We start from the raw sequence: 19,246 nt of genomic DNA on the forward strand, positions 1-19,246 counted from the left end.
ACGAGTTGATGGGTGCTGATGAGTTGATGGGTGCAGCACACCAACATGGCACAAGTATACATATGTAACAAACCTGCACATTATGCACATGTACCCTAGAACTTAAAGAATAATAAAAAATAAAAATAAAAATAAAGTTGGTTTCTTGAAAAGAGAAACAAAGTGGACAAACCTTTAGCTAGATTAAATAAGAAAAAGACAGAAGTCCCCCCCCCAAAAAAAATCAGAAGCAAAAAAGGAGATATAACAGCTGAGAGCTCAGAAATACAACAAATCATTAGAAAGTATTATAAACAACTACACATACACACACACACACACACACACACACACACGCATGTATATATATATATACATATTCTAGAATAAACGGATTAATTAATTCCTGGACAAATACAATGTACCAAGATTGAACCATGAAGAAATAGAGAAACTCAATGAACCAGTAATGAGTAATGAGATTAAAGCCATAACAAAAATTCTCCCATCAGAGGAAAGCTCAGAACATGATGACTTCACTGATGAATTCTATCAAATATTTAAAGAAGAACTAATATTAATTTTATTCAAACTATTCAAAAAAAAACGGGGGGGAAGGAATACTTTCAAACCCATTCTATGTGACCAGCATTGCCCTGATATCAAAACCAGACAAGGACACAACAAAAAAAAGAAAACTACAGTCTGATTTCACTGATGAGCATAGATGCAGAAATCCTCAACATGATACTAGCAAATAGAATTCAACATCACCTTAAAAAATTATTTATTGTGATCAAGTGGGATTCATTCCAGGTATAAGGATGGTTCAAAATGTGCAACTCAATAAACATGATACATCACATGAACAGAACCAAGTACAATGACCATATGATCATTTCAATAGATGCTGAAAAAGCATTTGATAAAATTCAGCATGGCTTTATTACAAAATCCCTCAAGAAACTGGATATAGAAGGTGCATACCTCAAAATAAAAGCCGTGTATGACAAACCCATGGCTAACACTGTACTGAACTGGGAAAAAATGAAAGCCTTTCCTCTAAGAACTGCAACAAGACAAGGATGTCCACTTCCGCTTTTACTTAACACAATACTGGAAATCCTGGTGAGGCAATTAGTCAAGAGAAGAAATAGAGGGCATCCAAATTGGAAAGGGATAAGTCAAATTAGCCTTGTTCTCAGATGACATCCTCTTATAATTAGAAAACTTAGACTCCACCAAAAAAACCTGTTAGAACGGATGAACAAATTTAGTAAAGTTGCAGAATACAAACTCAACATACAAAAATCAGCAGTTATATATACCAACAGCAAGCAATCTGAAAAGAAATCAAGAAAGCAGTCCCATTAACAATAGCTACAAAGAATGTAAAATACCTAGGAATCAATTTAACTAAAGGAGTCAAATATCTGTACAAGTAAAACTATAAAATACTGATGAAAGAAATTGAGTAAGATACAAATAAATGGACAGCTATTCCGTGCTCTTGGATTAGAAGAATTAATATTGTTAAAATGACAATCTTACCCAAAGTTATTTACAGATTCAATGTAATACCTATCAAAAGACCAATTACATTCTTCACAGAAATAGAAAAATATTTCTAAAATGTATCTGGAACCACAAAACACCAAGAATAGCTGAAGCAATCTGAGTAAAAAAAGACAAAGCTGGAGGCATTACACTACCTTACTTCAAAATATAGCACAAACCTAAAGAAATGAAATCAGCATGGTATTGGCATAAAAACACACACATAAACCAATTGAATAGAACAGAGAACCTAGATATAAATCCCTGCATTTACAGACAACTCATTTTTAACAAAGGCACCAAGAACTTGCCATGAGGAGACAGTCTTTTTAATAAATGGTGCTGGGAAAACTAGATATCCATAAGCAGAAGAATGAAACTAGACCCCTATCTCTTACCACATTCAAGAATCAACTCAAAATGGATTAAAGACGTAAGTCTAAGACTTGAAACTCTAAAACTAATAGAAGAAAACATTGGGGAGATACTCCCAGACATGACCTAGACAAAGACATTTGTGTAAGATCTCAAAAACACTGGCAAGAGAAGCAAAAACAGAAAAGTGGGATTACATCAAGCTAAAATGCTTCTGCACAATAAAGGAAGCAATCAACAAAGTGAATAGACATGCCATAGGATGAGAGAAAATACTTGCAAACTATCTATCTGGCAATGAATTAATAACTGGGATATATAAATAGCTTAAACAACTCAATAGCAAAAAAAACCAAAACATCTGATTAAAAACTGGCAGAAGATCTGAATAGGCATTTCTACTGCCTATTGCCTATTCAGAAGACATACAAATGGCCAATAGGTATATGAAAAAAATGTTCAACATCACTAATCATCAGAGAATTGCAACTCAAAACCATGATGATTATGTCACCCCAGATAAAATGGCTTTGATAAAATAAAAAAGCAGGAAACAATGGATGCTGGTGAAGATGTGGAGAAAGGGGAACTCGATCTACACTGTCGGTGGGAATGTAAATTTGTACAGCCACTATAGAATACTGTATGGGGATTCCTCATGAAACTAAAAATAGAACTACTGTATAGTGCAGCAATTCACTACTGGGTGTATATCCAAAAGAAAGGAAAACAGTATATTGAAAAGACACCTGTCCTCTCATGTTTATTGCAGTGCTATTCACAATAACCAAAATATGAAATCAACCTAAGTGCCCACCATGAATGAATGGATAAAGAAAGTGTGGTACATATACACAATGGACTCTTATTCAGCCTTAAAAAAAGACTAAACTCCTATTATTTACCGCAACGTGGATGGAACTGGAGGTCATTACGTTAAGTGAAATAAGTCAGGCATGGAAAGACAAACATTGCGTGTTCTCTTTCATATGTGGGAGATAAAAAAGTGAATCTTATGAAGATAAAGAGTAGACTGGTGATTACTGGAGGCCTGAAAGTGTCGTGGGGAGAGGGGGATGAAGAATGGATTAATTAATGGATATAAATTTACAGTTTCAATGAAGAGATAAGACCTAGTATTTGATAGATCAGTAAGGTGATTTATAGTTTACAATATATTTTACATATTTCACAATAGCTAGAAAGGAATATTTTAAATGTTGTTAGCATAAAGAAAAGACAAATATTTAAGGTGATGGATATGCCAATTACATTGATTTGCTCTTTACAAATTATATGAATGTATTAAATTCTCACATGTACCCTGAAATATGTACATCCATTATGTATTGATTAAAAAATATTTTTTTAAACTCCAGGCTTCCCCAAGATTGTAATCCACCTGTAATTTAACTGACTGCTAGTACAGCCTGTTACTTTCAGAGGAAGATAATTCAAGCTAGAGACTTTCAATGTATAATCCAATGTTGTGTGTATGTGGTGTGTGTGTGTGTCTGTGTGTGTGTGTGTGTGTGTGTATGAAGGAACAAGAAAATATGAGAAAATGTAACCCAAAGATTTGAGAGAGAAAAAATTGTGTGTAGACATGGTGACTTTTATCAGAAGTTATATTAAGGTATTTTAAATTTCAGTCCCTATTGCTTTAAAATCTAAGAAAACGATAACAGCTATTTCATGAGCAAATTTACCAAAAACACATTCATTCAAATATTTGCAATCTGTTTATATGTTTATGCATGAGTGCCCAAAATATCTTCAGCTCTTTTCTCCAATATTTAATATTTACTCCTGGGATTGAAGAATGTTCATTCTATTTTATTCTTAAACATCAAAGCCATGAAACTATTAATCCCGCTAATAATGATACATATTTCTCAAAGATGCCTTTCATTTTCAGATCAGCAACCAAAGGAGTTTTCATTGTCTCTCCAGTTGTCTCTAATCAGAGATGTACAGATGTTAAACCCACTACTCTTCTTAATCATTTTCCTTCGTGTACTTGATTAAATCCTCGAAAGCAAACTGTTCATGTTCTCGCTGAAAATATAGGCAGTCTCACTGAACAGTTATGCTGCACAACAAAGAGAAGTTATAATGGCATGGAATGTGCTCTACATGGTATTTTCTAGACTTTACTAGTTCATGAGCTTTTGTGGATAAGTCAAACTCTTGAATGTCACTTAAATGTAATCTTTTCTGTAGTTGATTATGCAGAGAATGCAAAAGAGGTATCTGCAGAATGTGGAATTAATTTTGAAAGTTGGATAAAGACTTTAGAATAATAGATGTGGCTATACAAGTCACCTATGAAACTATTCTCTCATAGGTGACATTAATTTCTATCTACAGAGTTTTATTACTGAATGTGTTATGTTTGTACCCCTACGAAACTGAAATAATAATTTTCCTTTTTTTAACAGTCTATAAAGTGTTGAGGTTTATCTTGACTGCTGCTTTTTAACATAAATGTTTGGGCCTAACTGAATTCCTAATGTGTGATGTCACTTGGAATTCTGATAGGGTCCAGTTATTTGGCCTCCAAAGACATATTTTGCCTTAAAATGAAAGGTATAGTTGAAATGTTATTTTACACAATAGCAAGAAAGCATCCAACATAAGTTGTGAGATTTTTATTGTTTAACTTTTGAAATAGAAGGACAAAGTTCATATGTGCTTGTTTTATTCCAAAGTATATATGGGAACGCTAATGCTTTATATGTAAAATGTACCCTATCTATATTTGTGATTAGTTAATTTTTGTGGCTAGAAATTCTAGAATCATTAAAAAAAACTAATCTTGAATGTCAGAGTTTCACTCATTTTTCTGAAAACGATGAGAACAAAAAATCATTATAATATTTATATTTACCTTGTGTTTCACAAAAAGGTTTTCTTTGCTGTGCTACACTGCAAGAATATGTCATGTTCAAACCTCTGGGGTTTAATTAAAAACTTTAACTATTGTCTTCTTATAGAGATTATTAAGCAAATACTAAAGATAGCATAGATGTGTGGTCTAGGCAGTATTTTTCTGGCAAGTAGACCTAAGTGCAGAATTTAAGTTCTATAGCATTAACCTAAGACTAAATCATTTTATTCAGGGTTGTCTCCTCTCTGAACAGCTTTATGTTATGACCTCATTTGCTACAGCAAATGAAATATTAATAGATCATTGAAAATGCAGTAAAGTTTTGATCAGATGTTATACCTTCATTGTATACCAAACCCTGCCTCTCATAAAAACTTTCTACCTTGGTTTAAATTGAAATTATCACTCAATTTTAAAAAATCAAACACTTTCTTTAAGAACATGATAATGTAAGCATATTTCTTATGGGAATCTTTAAGTTCTATATTTTGACCAGAAAACATGTCTGACCATGTTAGTTAAAGAGTTATTGAAAAAAAAAAAGAATCTATTTAGGTGAGTAAAAAAGTGAAGCAAAGTATATTTCAAATAAGTTAGTGACTATAAAATTTCTCAGTGTGGGCATTTATTTTGGCTAAAAGTAACAAAATGCCTGACAAAAGAGACTTAAGTAAATAGCTCTAGATATATAGTTGACTCTTGAACGATGCCGGGGTTAGGACTGCTGATCCTCACCCAGTCAAAAATCTGCATATAACTTTTGACTGTCCCAAAATTTAACTACTAATAGCCTACTGTTGACCAGAAGCCTTACTGATAACATAAAACACTGATTAAAACATAGTTTGTATATATATTTATACTATATTCCTATCATAAGTAAGCTAAAGAAAGGAAAATGTCATTAAGAAAATCATAAGGAAGAGAAAATATATTTACTTTTAATTAAGTGGAAGTGGATCATCATAAAAGTCTTCATCCTCATTATCATTATATTGAGTAAGCTAAGTAGGAGAAGAAAGAGGAAGGGTGGGCCTTGCCATCTCATAGGTGGGAGAGGTGGAAGAAAATCTACCTGTAAGTGGATCTGCACAGTTCAAATTTATTTTGTTCAAGAGTCCGCTGTGGATAGTTGTTGGCATTGGTTCGGCAATGCCAAATATAATGGCAGCATCTTTGTGATTCTTGTGGCCTTTCTCAAATAACTGAAATATGATTGCTGAAATTGTAGATATCATGTTTAGCAGAAAGAAAGAGGAAAGGAGAAGGTGGCAGCTGTTTCAAGAAAGCTAAAATTTCGTAGGAACCTCCATAGGAATCCCATCACGGTGTTCCCGTGGCATCTTTGAGCAGTTATGGTTCACATCACAACTCCTAGGTAAGGCAAGGCAAAGGAGAAGCTGGTTAGAAGTAGGCATTAAGTTGCCACATGTTCTAATTGTCACCTCATTTACCAAGTCATGTATGTCTTATCTTTGCTTACCAAACAAAATGCTCTGATTTTCCTGATTAGCCATAGTGATATTTGCTTCTTGTCTTTGAAACTTAAAGTGATAAACCACCTCATGCCATGTGTTATTCTTCCAAAAGCTAACATAAAATTTGAAAATATATTATATGATTTCATATATAAACATATATAATTATATATATATAAGCATCTATTGCTGCCACTTTTTACTTAAGACTGATAGCATCAATGTTAAGCAGTGTCTTTTCAGAAGTATTGATTATTCTACCTGTTGCAGATCTCTTCAAATTGATTGGATGTCTCCACGGAAGCCCAATGGCATCATTCTTGGATATGATCTCCTATGGAAAACATGGTATCCATGCCCTAAAACTCAGAAGTTAGTGCAGGACCAGAGTGATGAGCTCTGCAAGGCAGTGAGGTGTCAAAAACCTGAATATATCTGTGGACACATTTGCTATTCTCCTGAAGCTAAGGTAAGTCTTTTCAAACTAATCAGTGAACCATGTTTTTCTCACTCAAGACTCCAAGTGAAATTATTAGCTTCTCACACCATGGTGTATTATGATCAATATTTCCACTACTCTATGAAGAAGACTCCAAGGAAAAGAAAGGATGCTTACAAAAACTGTTATCACCCCCATGAGCACTTTTAGCCTTCGCATTTTTTATTATCTTCACAAGAAATAAAAACTTATTACAATAGGGTACATCCCAAATTTGTATTTGATTGAGTGACTTAAAATTTTCTTTACAACAGATGTTTTCAGCTACAAATATGTGTTTGTTTATATGGCACTGATGAGTAACTGTGAGGAGGACATTTTATGATTTGTCAGAAATATTTTCGCATTATAGCCATTTGCAGATTAATGTTCATATTAGATGCTGTTTAGAAATCAGATCAATAATACAGCCAGACAGAGGAGTTTGTAAATGACTTTTATTGACAAACAACACAAAATCCTTAGTTTCAAGGTAGAATTTTATATAATGAAATAATGTCCTTATTTATCAACAACAGCATCACACATTCAATGGCTAAAGCTACTACTAAATTATAAGATTTACTGCAAAAGAACACAGTAATTAAGAAAGTGAGTTACTGAAGCAATATGGATCAAAATACAAATTATAACAGCTGACACAATTTTAGCAGTAGTTATCATCTAAGAAATGCGTAAAGCCAGCACTTACTAACTATGCATTTTTTGATACCTACACTCTAAAATTATCATTATGCCTAAGTTTGACATCATTTTATGCCATTAAGTATGCACATATTTAAATACACACATCTGATGGACATATTTGTATGAAATTAAATTTGGGATTTCTGAGAAGAAAAATACTAAAATAAATTTGCCCATTAAACATATCCTCCATTTAAAAAAAACTTGGGAAAATGTTGGCAAAATACAGAATTCACTTCTCAATTTTTTTCTTTGCTTTTATTATTTTAATATTTATTATCCGTTAAGAAGTGGACAAAGAGAGAATAGTTTATAGGCATATAAATGAATGACTTAAAGTTTGTGGAGTGCAGAAAACAATGTGTTTCATCAAAGTAAAAACTGATTCTGGCCAGAAACTGTCACAGTAGTTTAGGCTTGTATAATGGATTTGATAAATTTCAACCCTGTAACTTTAGTGGTAAAATCAAAGCTAAGTAAAGTAAAACTAGTAAAGATAACGTTTCAATTCAAGTTTATTGTAACAGATCAAAAGGTAGATGTTCTTAAAATGTCCATATTAAATTAAAATATATCTGTGATAGGGTGAAGAAAAGTAATAGGATGAAGAAAATATTAATAAAGTATCAACAAAATAATATTTACCTATGTTTAGGCTAAATAATTCATAAAATTACTTCTGCCTTTCTTTATGCTGTGATTTCAGAAACTGCTTTTGTAACTTTTGAAAAATTTAACGAAGCTTTCTACCAAATAAGTGACTGGTTGGTGTAACATTCCTAAATTCAATGAATGACAAAGAACTGGTTAGTTTAATTTTAAATCAATTTAAAAATGATTAAGACAAATCTACTCTAAAAAAAAAAAAAAAAAAGTCATACAGGTCACCTTTTATAGAAAATAAATGTAAATTGAAGAATAGGGAAACAAAAGTTAGCCTTTAGAAAACAGGTATGTGCCAATCTAACCTCGTAGTCTTGAAAAGAAACATCACATTTGGTTATTCTTATAATGTAATGCAAATGTCACACATTATTACAATAAAATGAGACACACTATTTAGTGATGGCTTAAACAAAGTCTTATTTTTATTGTTGGGATTAAAGAGGCAACACAGGTATTGCAGTAAAAGAGAATAAAGGATGTCAGTTAAATTTCAAGAAAAAATTGTAAATTTCAGTTTGGGGCTAAGTACTAATATACATTTCCTAGCATGAAAGATTGAAGAGAAGTAGAAAAGAGACTTTTATTGAAGGTTTAAAGGTTTTTTGGCCAAATCACTGTAAACATCAATGTTTCCCAAAATATTTAAGCAAGCCTTACCATAAAATTACAGCCATGGTTCACAAATCCCAGTTGACATAAGACTTGGGGGGATTGTTAAAACCTAGGATCTCATAGCTCTAGTCCCAGAGATTCTAATTCAGTAGGTTTAGATTTGGCTTTGAAAATTTGCATTTCTAACATGTTCCCAGGTGGATTAGTACGTTTTCACAGTGCTACAAAGAATTACCTGAGACTGGGTAATTTATGAAGATAAGAGGTTTGACTCACAGTTCTGCAGACTTAACAGAAAGCATGACTGGGAGGCCTCAGGAAACTTTTAATCATGGCGGAAGGTGAAGGAGAGGCAAGGACCTTCTTCATGTGATGGCAGGAGGGAGAGAGAGCGAAGGGGAGACCTGTCACACAGTTTTAAACCATCAGATCTCGTGAGAACTCACTCACCTTTAGACCTACAATAAACATCTCTTTCCTACTTCTCTCCAGTCTTTCATGCTAGGAAATATATGTTAATACCTAGCCCCAAATGCAATTCACAATTTTGTTTAATTTAATTGACTTTCTCTATTGTCTTTCACTGCAATATTTGTGTTGCCTCTTTAATCCCAACAATAAAAATAAGACTTTGCTTAAGGCATTATTAAAATTTTATATGATAAAAAATGTATATAGTTTTAAATACATTATATATTTATTATTGGTATTATTTTATATGTATTAAACATATATTTAAATATATTTATTTATTATGAATTTTATATAATAAAAAGATATATATATATATCAAAACTGAAATACATCATATATATCGAAACATATATATTATATATATCGACAATTCAAAAACTGAATTTGATTAGGAAATTTTCTGTTTATGGAGAGAACTCCTAAGAGAAATAATCACTTGAAAAAGTCTCCTTTGGGACCCATCAATGATCTGAACCAGGGTGGCTTAGAAGAAAAGCATGTGTTTTACTTGGCTGAAGGAGCCCAAGAAAGCATTGATAATGAAAACATAGAAGTGAACCAATTCTAATGGCCCATCAGTAAGTAAATATTTGAAGAATAATTTCAAAAGAAGGTGATAAGTACTGGATAAACTTGCTGAAATATTGGATGTGTTTTTGTCCAGAAACTAACTCTATGTGAATGGGACTTTAATAATTGTTTTAAGATCAAAACACAAATGGCAAGATTTTAGGCCACCGTCATAAAACAAGAGGGAAGTGTGTGCTGTTTTACCTTTATCATCATTCACAAATCCCAAATAAAACCTAGAGAATATTCCTTGCTTAATTCTTAAAATGGGACATGATTTTGAAATTTGCTTTTCACACAGAAGATTTTGAAATTTACTTTTCACACAGAATATGGCAGCAAAGAGAGCTGTCACTTAATTTATCCTTGCAATTAGAAAAATTTTGAATCCTTATTGCCAGTAACTAAACCCAAAGAAAGAAATTCATTACAGTTGAGTTAGCAAGGCTGCCTGAGGACCACAGTGGTAGATTTTGAATTTAAGAGCTGAATGTCTTTGCTTTTAGATAATTTTTAGAAAATGAATGAAATACTAGACTAGTGGCTTTGTTGAAGACTTAGAACTTCTACATTCTACTGTTCTTTGTTGAATTGGTTCAAATGTTGGTGCACTTTGAAGGTAGCAATGAGAAAAAAGAAAAGTGGGAGACACCTCATAGTGGTTGCTTTTGCCTACCACAGGAAATGTCTAGCCAATTAATGTAACTTATGCCAAGTATGGGTTCTGATGCTATGTTTTAGCAACTATTCATTGTTTGATTTGTGGTATATACAGTGTGTCAGTCTCTCAGACCTCAAGTGAGTATGCAAATAATTATTTGATTGTTCAAGCACATAATTTTTTTTCACAGTTCCTAAAGAAAACAGAGTTAAAGGGGCTTTTCAAAATTAATTTCCATATAGATATCCTTTTTTAAAGCTAGTGGCTTATGAGATATGTATATATACACATATACATGTAAATGTTGAAATATTGGACTCTGTTGTGATTGCCTTGTCTGAAGATTGGGTTCATGAATAAGTGATCATATAAATTACAAGAAAAAACACAATTTATTTTGAAAAAGGATTAATAAGAGACAATATCCATGGATGTGGTGTTTTTAAAATTAAACAATCATTTAAAATATATATATAAATAAGAAGGAAATTGTTTATTTACAATTCTGAACATCTTTACCTCAGAAACACTGACATTCAAAAGACAATTCATATTTAGAGTACTGTAACAGAGCACAAAACATGGTTGAAGACTTCAAAAAAACTACATTCTATCAAATAACAGTTAAAAAATTTGAACGATCCTTGAAAATACATTTTTAAACCAATGAAATATCAGTAATATGTTCTCAGATCTTCTATGCCTTATAAGAAAATAATTATGTTACATGAGATAGAGTGACATAATACTGTTAACTAAACTGGTATTTCTTTAAAATTGATTTCAAACTTTCAGGTTTGTTGTAACGGAGTGCTCTATAACCCCAAGCCTGGACACCGCTGTTGTGAAGAAAAGTATATCCCATTTGTTCTGAATTCTACTGGAGTTTGTTGTGGTGGCCGAATACAGGAGGCACAACCAAACCATCGGTGCTGCTCTGGGTATTACGCTAGAATTCTACCAGGTGAGGATTTTTTCCAGGTGTACTCAAAAACTTTGGGAACCTGAAAACATAAACAAGTTGTTCATGTCAGTGAACTATTTCAAACACCTCCCCCTCAACAAAGATTGAACCACAAGCACATAGCCAATAACCTGCTCTAAATATTATTTATCCCTTCTGCCTTGTTAAAATATAAGCAAGGCTAAATATTAGAAAACAAGAGAACAGAAGGAATTTACAATACCTACTACATAAAGAAATAAATCTGGAGATCTGGTTAACTCCTTTTATCTTGTGTTTTTTTTTTTAAATTAACATGACTATATATTTTCACTATTAAATCTGTGAATTGCTGACTGTTCCACTCCATGAAGCTGTTCTCCACTTCCTCCATTTCTAATCTGAACTACACATGCATTGTTCCTGGAGAGATTGTAACTGCAAATTTTATTTGTCTAAGAATTCTAGACCACTGGCAGTATTCTCTCGTCATTATAAGTCAGGCAAGGGAAGGAAGAATGCTGCAAAGGGTGGCAAACTGGATTTTTTTCCTTCCTCCCTTTTTAGTATTAGCCAGCTTAGCTAACTATTTTGCTCCAAATTTCAACTACATAAAGAAATGCCTAGTGAATATAATTGGGAATGATGCTAATAACGACTGGCATTTTTAAAGTACCAAGTCTCTCGCAGGCTCTGTGTTAAAGGCTTTACATAGGGATACGTTACGGAATCTTCACAACTCTAGGAAATTGGTATGTTCTCTGCAGTTTACAAGTAAGGAAACTATTTTAGAGAGGATCAATAACATATCCAGATTTGCAGAAGTGAATAGAAGTGAAAGAACTAAAATGTGAATATAGGTATGTCTTTTCTAAATCTATGCTCTTTTGAGTACTTTACTGACTCTTTAACCAAAAAGTATCAACATGTGTTGACAATTTTTTTAAAAGGACTATTTAAGACTTCTAAACTTCTTCATTACTACCACTGTCGATTACAATTTATCCTGCAAAAGTAATTGAGAATACAAAAGTAATTGAGAATACAAATTTTTTCCTACTACTTAAGTTTGATACCGATATCTTCTTTAAAGAGCAAGAAATGGATATAGGAGAAAGACAAGAAAGCTACGTTTATTGGAGGCTGTAGGAAATCTGAATGCTTTTAGATATCTAGTTTAGGGTGAAATTTATGCCCAATATCTGGTTCATGTACCTTATGTTCAGTATAACTATATCCATCCAAGGCCATGTGAAATGAGACACTGTCTAACCCAGTGTCTTTTTTGCAAAATACTGGAACAAATATAGAAGGTGTGTCATCACCCGATGGGTTCATCTTGCCCATTGCATAGATAGAGCCAATTTACCAAAACAGTGGTACTACAATAGAGAAAAAGCTTAATAAATACAGAGCCAACTAAGCAGGATAGGAGCTTTTACTCAAAACACTCTCCCAAAAAATTCAAAACCTAGGGTTTGTCTGGGCACAGTGGCTTACTTACACCTGTAATTCCAGCACTTCAGGAGGCTGAGGCAGGTGATCACCTGAAGTCGGGAGATCAAGATCAGCCTGGCCAACATGGCAAAACCCCATCTCTTGTAAAAAAAAAAAAAAAAAAAAACAAAAAATTAGCTGGGCCTGGTGGCAGGTGCCTGTAATCCCAGCTACTCTGGAGGCTGAGGCAGGAGAATCACTTGAATCTGGGAGGCAGAGGTTGCATTGTGCCAATGCACTCCAGCCTGGGCAACAGAGTAAGACTATGTCTAAAAAAAAAAAAAAAAAAAAAAAAAAAAAAAAAAAAAAAAAAAAAAAAAAGAAACCCTAGAGTTCTTTAGTTTTTGGGTTTTTTTTGCTTTTTGTTTGTTTTGAGGTGGAGTTTCACTCTTGTTGCCCAGGCCGGAGTGCAATTGCGTCCGGAATTGGTGGGTTCTTGGTCTCACTGACTTCAAGAATGAAACCGCGGACCCTCGCGGTGTTACAGCTAGGTGACTCATCTGGAGTTTTTCCTTCCTCCCATGCGGAGTTGTTTGTTCCTCCCGTCCGGAGTTGTCCATTCCTCTGGGTGGTGGGTTCGTGATCTCGCTGACCTGAGGAGTGAAGCTGCAGACCTTGGCGGTGAGTGTTACAGCTCATAAAGGCGGTGCGGACCAAAAGAGTGAGCAGCAGCAAGATTTATTGCGAAGACTGAAAGAACAAAGCTTCCACAGTGTGGAAAAGGCCTGGGTGCTAAGCCCCTCACTGCCCGGGGCTGGCAGTGCCAGCCGCCTCTCATAGTGCCGCCCACCGAGCCCGCGTCCGCCGGGAACTCACGCTGGCTGGTGAGCACAGTGCGCAGCCCGGGTTCCCGCCCGCACCTCTCCCTCCACACCTCCCCGCAAGCAGAGGGAGCCAGCTTAGGCCTCGGCCAGCGCAGAATGGGGCTCCCACAGTGCAGTGGCGGGCCGAAGGGCTCCTCAAGGCCTCCAGAGTGGACGCCGAGGCCGAGGAGGCGCCGAGAATGAGGGCTGCTACCACGTTGTCACCTCTCACAATGACTTGACCTCCGGCTCTCTGCAACCTCTGCCTCCCAGGTTCAAGCGATTCTCCTGCCTCAGCCTCCCGAGTAGCTGGGATTATAGGCATGTGCCACCACACCTAATTTTGTATTTTTAATGGAGACGGGCATTCTCCATGTTGGTCAGGGTGGTTTCGAACTCCTAACTTCAGATGATCCGCCTGCCTTGGCCTCCTAAAGTGCTGGGATTACAGGCGTGAGCCACCACGCCTGGCCCAACCTAGGGTTTTTTTTAGGATAGTGCAGTAGGCATAGGGCTAGGGAATGGGGGATGTTTATTGGTAGGGGATAAAATTATAGGGAGTCAGAGCTGTTTCCTCACCCTTAGTCAGTTCCTAGATGGGGACTACAGGATCAGATGAGCCAGTTTACTGGTCTGGGTGATGCTAGCTGGTCCGTCAGAATAAAGAGTAAAAAGTACCTTGAATACTAATCTTAGGTTTTACAATAGTGACGTTATCTATAGAAGCAGTTGGGAAGGTTAGGAATCGTGTGGCCTCTGGTGGCATGAACACCTGAGCCATAGTTTCTTGTGGCTAATTTGTTAATTTTACAAAGGTGCTCTGCCCCCCAAGCAAGGAGCAAGTTTGTTTCAGGAAAGGACTGTCATCATTGTTTCGAAATTTAACGGTAAACTAAACACCTCCCATAGTTATCCTGGCCTATGCCGAGGAATGGACAAGGGTAGCTTGGAGACTAGAAGCAAGATGAAATTGGTTAGGTCAAATTTTTTTCACTGTCATAATTTTCCAGTGTCAGAATTTTCTTACTGTCATAGTTTTTGCAAAGGTGGTTTCAGGTGTCCTGATTAAATACTGCTCAAGGTTACTCAAGGCAGAGAACCTTCACTCATTATTTTTCCTTACAATTCATAGAAAAAAAACATACATTTTTTATAGCAGTGCTGTTATTTCTCTATCAAAAATATTTCAAACTTGAATAAGTTATAGTAAACCAGATTTTCCAAGTTAGAAAAAGTAAAAATATGTATGGAAATAAGAGTTTTGTAGAAAACTGTTAAACTTCTTCATACTACAGCTCACAATGTCAACAATAGATCAAATACTGTTAAATGCTTTACTTTCTCAAAATAAGTTGCATTTGGGGAGTTTTCATGTATGGTTCATATCTGCCCTTGCTTACAAATAATTGCTATGAAATTATAATTACAGTGATGAGATGCACATTTTGTGTTGTTCAATTCCTACCATTCTTCACACCAGTAGACCAAGTTGATCATGGAACTAAATAATAGTGTTTTCATTTCCACATCACATTAAAGTTTTTGATGTTATGATTTGCAACCAACTATTCAAAGTCTGCAAAATATCCTCTGTCCCTTAAAGCTAATGAAAAATACGTATTTATATCTATCACTGCTACTAACTCAGGACACTTGCCTGTGACTTTCTCAATGCTAACACAAGTAGTCAGATTTTGAACTGACAGCACAATCTACTTTTGTTAGGTTTCAAAATAAAATTTAACATTTTTCTCAAAAATGAAATAACTCGTGGAAGCTCAGAAGTTGTCATTGATATTATATAAGCCTTTTAATAATTAATTTTAGACCAAGGGTTTTAAAATATTTATTGTCTGTATCTATAAATACATGTTTCCGAACACCTAAAGCATTTTAATATTTACCAAACCATTGAGCATGCCCCAAATTTTGATTCTTTTTTAAGTAGTTCATTTTTCATAGTATTACAATGCCTACCCTGGTGAAGAGAAAAGGAAAAAAGCAATCTCATGAAATAATCAAAGAGTGTTTTGCTCCAATCATTAATCTCACTGTACCTAAATGAAGAGATTATTTTGTGACCTCTGCCCTCAGCTCCGTGGTCTTTGTTAACTAGTTTAACACTGGTTACATTGAGGGGAAAAAAGCACAATGGTCCCAAATCCTGTTGCATGTAAATGTGATTTAAATCTGGTCACTAGTCTGCCAGTTCAAGACCAAGATGGGTATAGGCATTTTGATATTTATAGATTAGTCTGAAATATTGATAAATATGTACTTTATTTTTTTTCTCACGACTTTCTTCCATAACACCCCATAACAAAGAGCAGAAGAGAAAAGAATGCTCATTTCTCTCCCTTTTTTATAAACATGCTAATGACCTCAAGTAAATGTTAATGTGGGTCATTCTTTGATAAGAATAACAATTAACTGTTACACTGCATAGTAGTTTTTAGAGAGAAAACATTTTCCAGTCTGTCCTGAAATAGATTCATTTTGAGAGGTTAATGAGAAGGTGACTGATCCTTGTATCTTATGTCTAATAGCCCTTTTTTGAAGAAAAGAATTAGTTTTATTTCTCCATTGATATAATCCCATCTTTGTTTCGTTTTTTTTGTTTTTTGTTTTTTTTTTGAAGTCTTTTCTTCTGTCAGTAACTGAATAAGATTCTGAGGGATCTCAGAAAATATGACTAAAATATCTAAACCAGTTAACATTTGTTATGCTCAAAAGAGGCTTTTAAAAAAAGTGTTGGCTTTCCCCATGTAGATGTGTACACTATGTTTCCTCTAAGATCACCATTGTCCTAAGTGGTGTTTAATTGCCTGATGTTGCCCTGTACCATGGGATACATTATCTTAAAGTTTACCAAAGAGGGACATTATGTTCTCTGAATGTGAAGACAAAAAATATGGCAACTGCATTTCAGACCAAGCAGAGTTATTTTACCCAGAGGAACATAACAAATACAGTAATTTTACTGTTTACAATAAGCTCATTGCTCCTTCATTGGTCTCTGGTAGCATCATCATGGAAACTTTTACTAAATTCCCTTTTACTTGGAGATACCATATTATAGGATCCTTTCAAAGATAATTGACTAAGCCAAGTGTCTCCTGAATTCTAGAAATTCGTATTTTGAGAAAATCCTGAGTATGTCTTGATCCCCTCCTGGATATTTACCCTAGAGAAAAGCAAATTTATGTTCACACAAAACCTGCACATGAATGTTTACCGCAGCTGTAATCATTACTGCCAAAACCTGGAAACAATTCAAATGTCCCTAAGTGAGTGAATGGGCAAACTGTGGAACAAAGGAATACTATGTAGCAATAAAAAAGAACAAAGTGTTGATAAGTGCCAAGAAGATATCATGCCCAGTGAAATAAACCAGTCTCAAAAAGCTACGAACTGTGAGACTGCATTTACATGACATACTATACAAGACAAACCATAGTTTAGGAGATAAAAGTCGACAGTTGCCAAGGGTAATGGATGAGAAGGGAATGTGACTATACAGGGATAGCATGAGGGTGTTTTGGGGGGTGATGAAACTCCTTTGTATCCTGGAGGTGTCTCTTCATTGAAATTCATGGAAGTGTGCACCCAAAAAGAGTAATGGTCCTGAAGAATATTTTTTAAATAAAATATTTTTAAAAGACTTTGCTTTAGAATTCTATTTCCATTTTACACATGGGAAAAATGGGACATAGAAACATGGCCAAGACACACAGCTAATCAAAATAGGAATTTTCGTGATTAAATTTTAGGGTGAGCTCTTAGAGATGGTGTGTTTTATAATAATGTGATGACTGTGTATGAGTGACTTAATATATTTTTCTCATATATTGGTAGAACAGAAAGATAGCAAATATATTTCCATTAAAATTACAACGAACATCCCTATTTTTAAAAGAAAGAAAGCAAAAGTGTCTTAGTCAGTGATGACTATTTCAAGTAATATTTCATGATCACATTCTTATGAAAGATTAAGTTTTGTGTAGTGTTTCAGTGGTTTGATGCTGAGTAATTAGTGGATAAGATATTGGTTCTGGAGTCAAGCTTCCTGGCTCCACATCCCATTTCTTTCACCTCTTAGTTGTTTGACCTTCATTAAGTAACTTTAGGAATATTAGCAGGATATTAATGTTTCTGATGTCCATTGGGCTGCTGAGTTATAATACCCAAAGCTAGCCCAATCTTTTATATCCAAATAGAAAAAACATGTTTAGTAATTGGGGAGCACATGAGTAAAGGGGACTAACAGGCCTCCTTTAAATGGCAAAGTTTCTAATGAATCATTTCAGAGCAAGGACTCAGGGGTGTCCACTTTCATCAGATCCTATAAAGGGATAGCCAGTTCTCAAAAGCTAAGATTCAAACATCTAATGACCTTTGAGATCCTATGAAACCAAGGATCCTTGTTGATTCTATGAGGCCAAGCAATTCTCTAAGTTGACTTTTAGCAACTAGCCAGGGAAAGTCATGAAGAGCTTTCAAACTTTGAGGAGAAAAGGACTTTCCATTTTGCAAACTGTCACAGCCTAGAATTTAAGTCCTAGTAAAAGCACTTTGTGCTGACAAAATTGACATTTAGAGACTTTATGTCGATTGTATGCTACCACTGTTGACAAATAGAGGGAATCAGTTTTTCAAGACTATCTGGAGAGCATGACAGATGATCATTCACATATTGTACAACAGTTGAATCTTATAGAGGAAATTAAATATCACTCAGTTTGTTTCCTATTGCTGCTATAACTCATTACCAGAAGCTTTGTGGCTTAAAACCACACAAACTCACCTTATGCATCTCAATATCAGAAGTTTGAAATGGGTTTCATTGAGCTAAAACCAAGAAGTTAACAAGAGCTGCATTCCCTTCTGGAGGTGAGAACCCATTTTCTTGCCTTTTCCACCTTGCAGAGGCTGCTCACATTCTTTGGCTTGTGGACCCCTTCCATTTTCCAGGCCAACAATGACCAGTTGAACATTTCTCACATCATATTATTAAAATTAATCACATCTGTTGTCTTCTTTCCTCTTTGCCATGTAACATAACATAGTCACAGGCTCCAGGGATGAGGATGTGGATGTCTTTGGGAGGCCATGTTGTGCTTACCATAGTAAGGTAATGGTTAAGCAATTGTGAGAATTAAGAAGCCGTTGTTGTAAACTCTTGGGGAGTAACTGTCACAAATGAAACAAAAAAGATACTGTGAGCAGGAGGGCAAGAATATATGAAAAAAGTTCTAAGTATAGATCTGCTATAAATTAAGCAGCTGCCTCAGGGAGTGGCAGTAGGATGGTATTAGGGTTGGGAACTACAGGGAAATGGGGGAGTGCAATCTTGTTAATGACACTTAAATCTTGTACAAAGTGATGACACTTAAATCTTGTCCAAAGTGGTACACAAGTCTTTTATCACTTTGATAGAGTGAACAGTGAACTACAAGCACTGGTACAGGGGATAATGAGGTATTATGCCAACTGAGGTAACTTTCTGGAGGTATGTAGATACAATGGACCAAGTTATTAAATATTGTTCTTTTTAG

General features: G+C 34.8%; 1 protein-coding gene across 1 annotated transcript in view; it reads left to right on the forward strand.

The window, feature by feature from the left end:
• The window catches only part of USH2A (usherin), an 821,881-nt gene that overhangs the window by 623,240 nt on the left and 179,395 nt on the right, over positions 1-19,246 (forward strand). The window contains exons 50-51 of the mRNA XM_017870028.1: positions 6,550-6,748; positions 11,244-11,412. Coding sequence (XP_017725517.1) covers positions 6,550-6,748; positions 11,244-11,412 — 368 coding nt within the window. The remainder of the gene's footprint in view (positions 1-6,549; positions 6,749-11,243; positions 11,413-19,246) is intronic.

This window comes from Rhinopithecus bieti, unplaced genomic scaffold (genome assembly GCF_001698545.2).
Source record: "Rhinopithecus bieti isolate Rb0 unplaced genomic scaffold, ASM169854v2 scaffold_1673, whole genome shotgun sequence".
Lineage (NCBI taxonomy): Eukaryota > Metazoa > Chordata > Mammalia > Primates > Cercopithecidae > Rhinopithecus > Rhinopithecus bieti.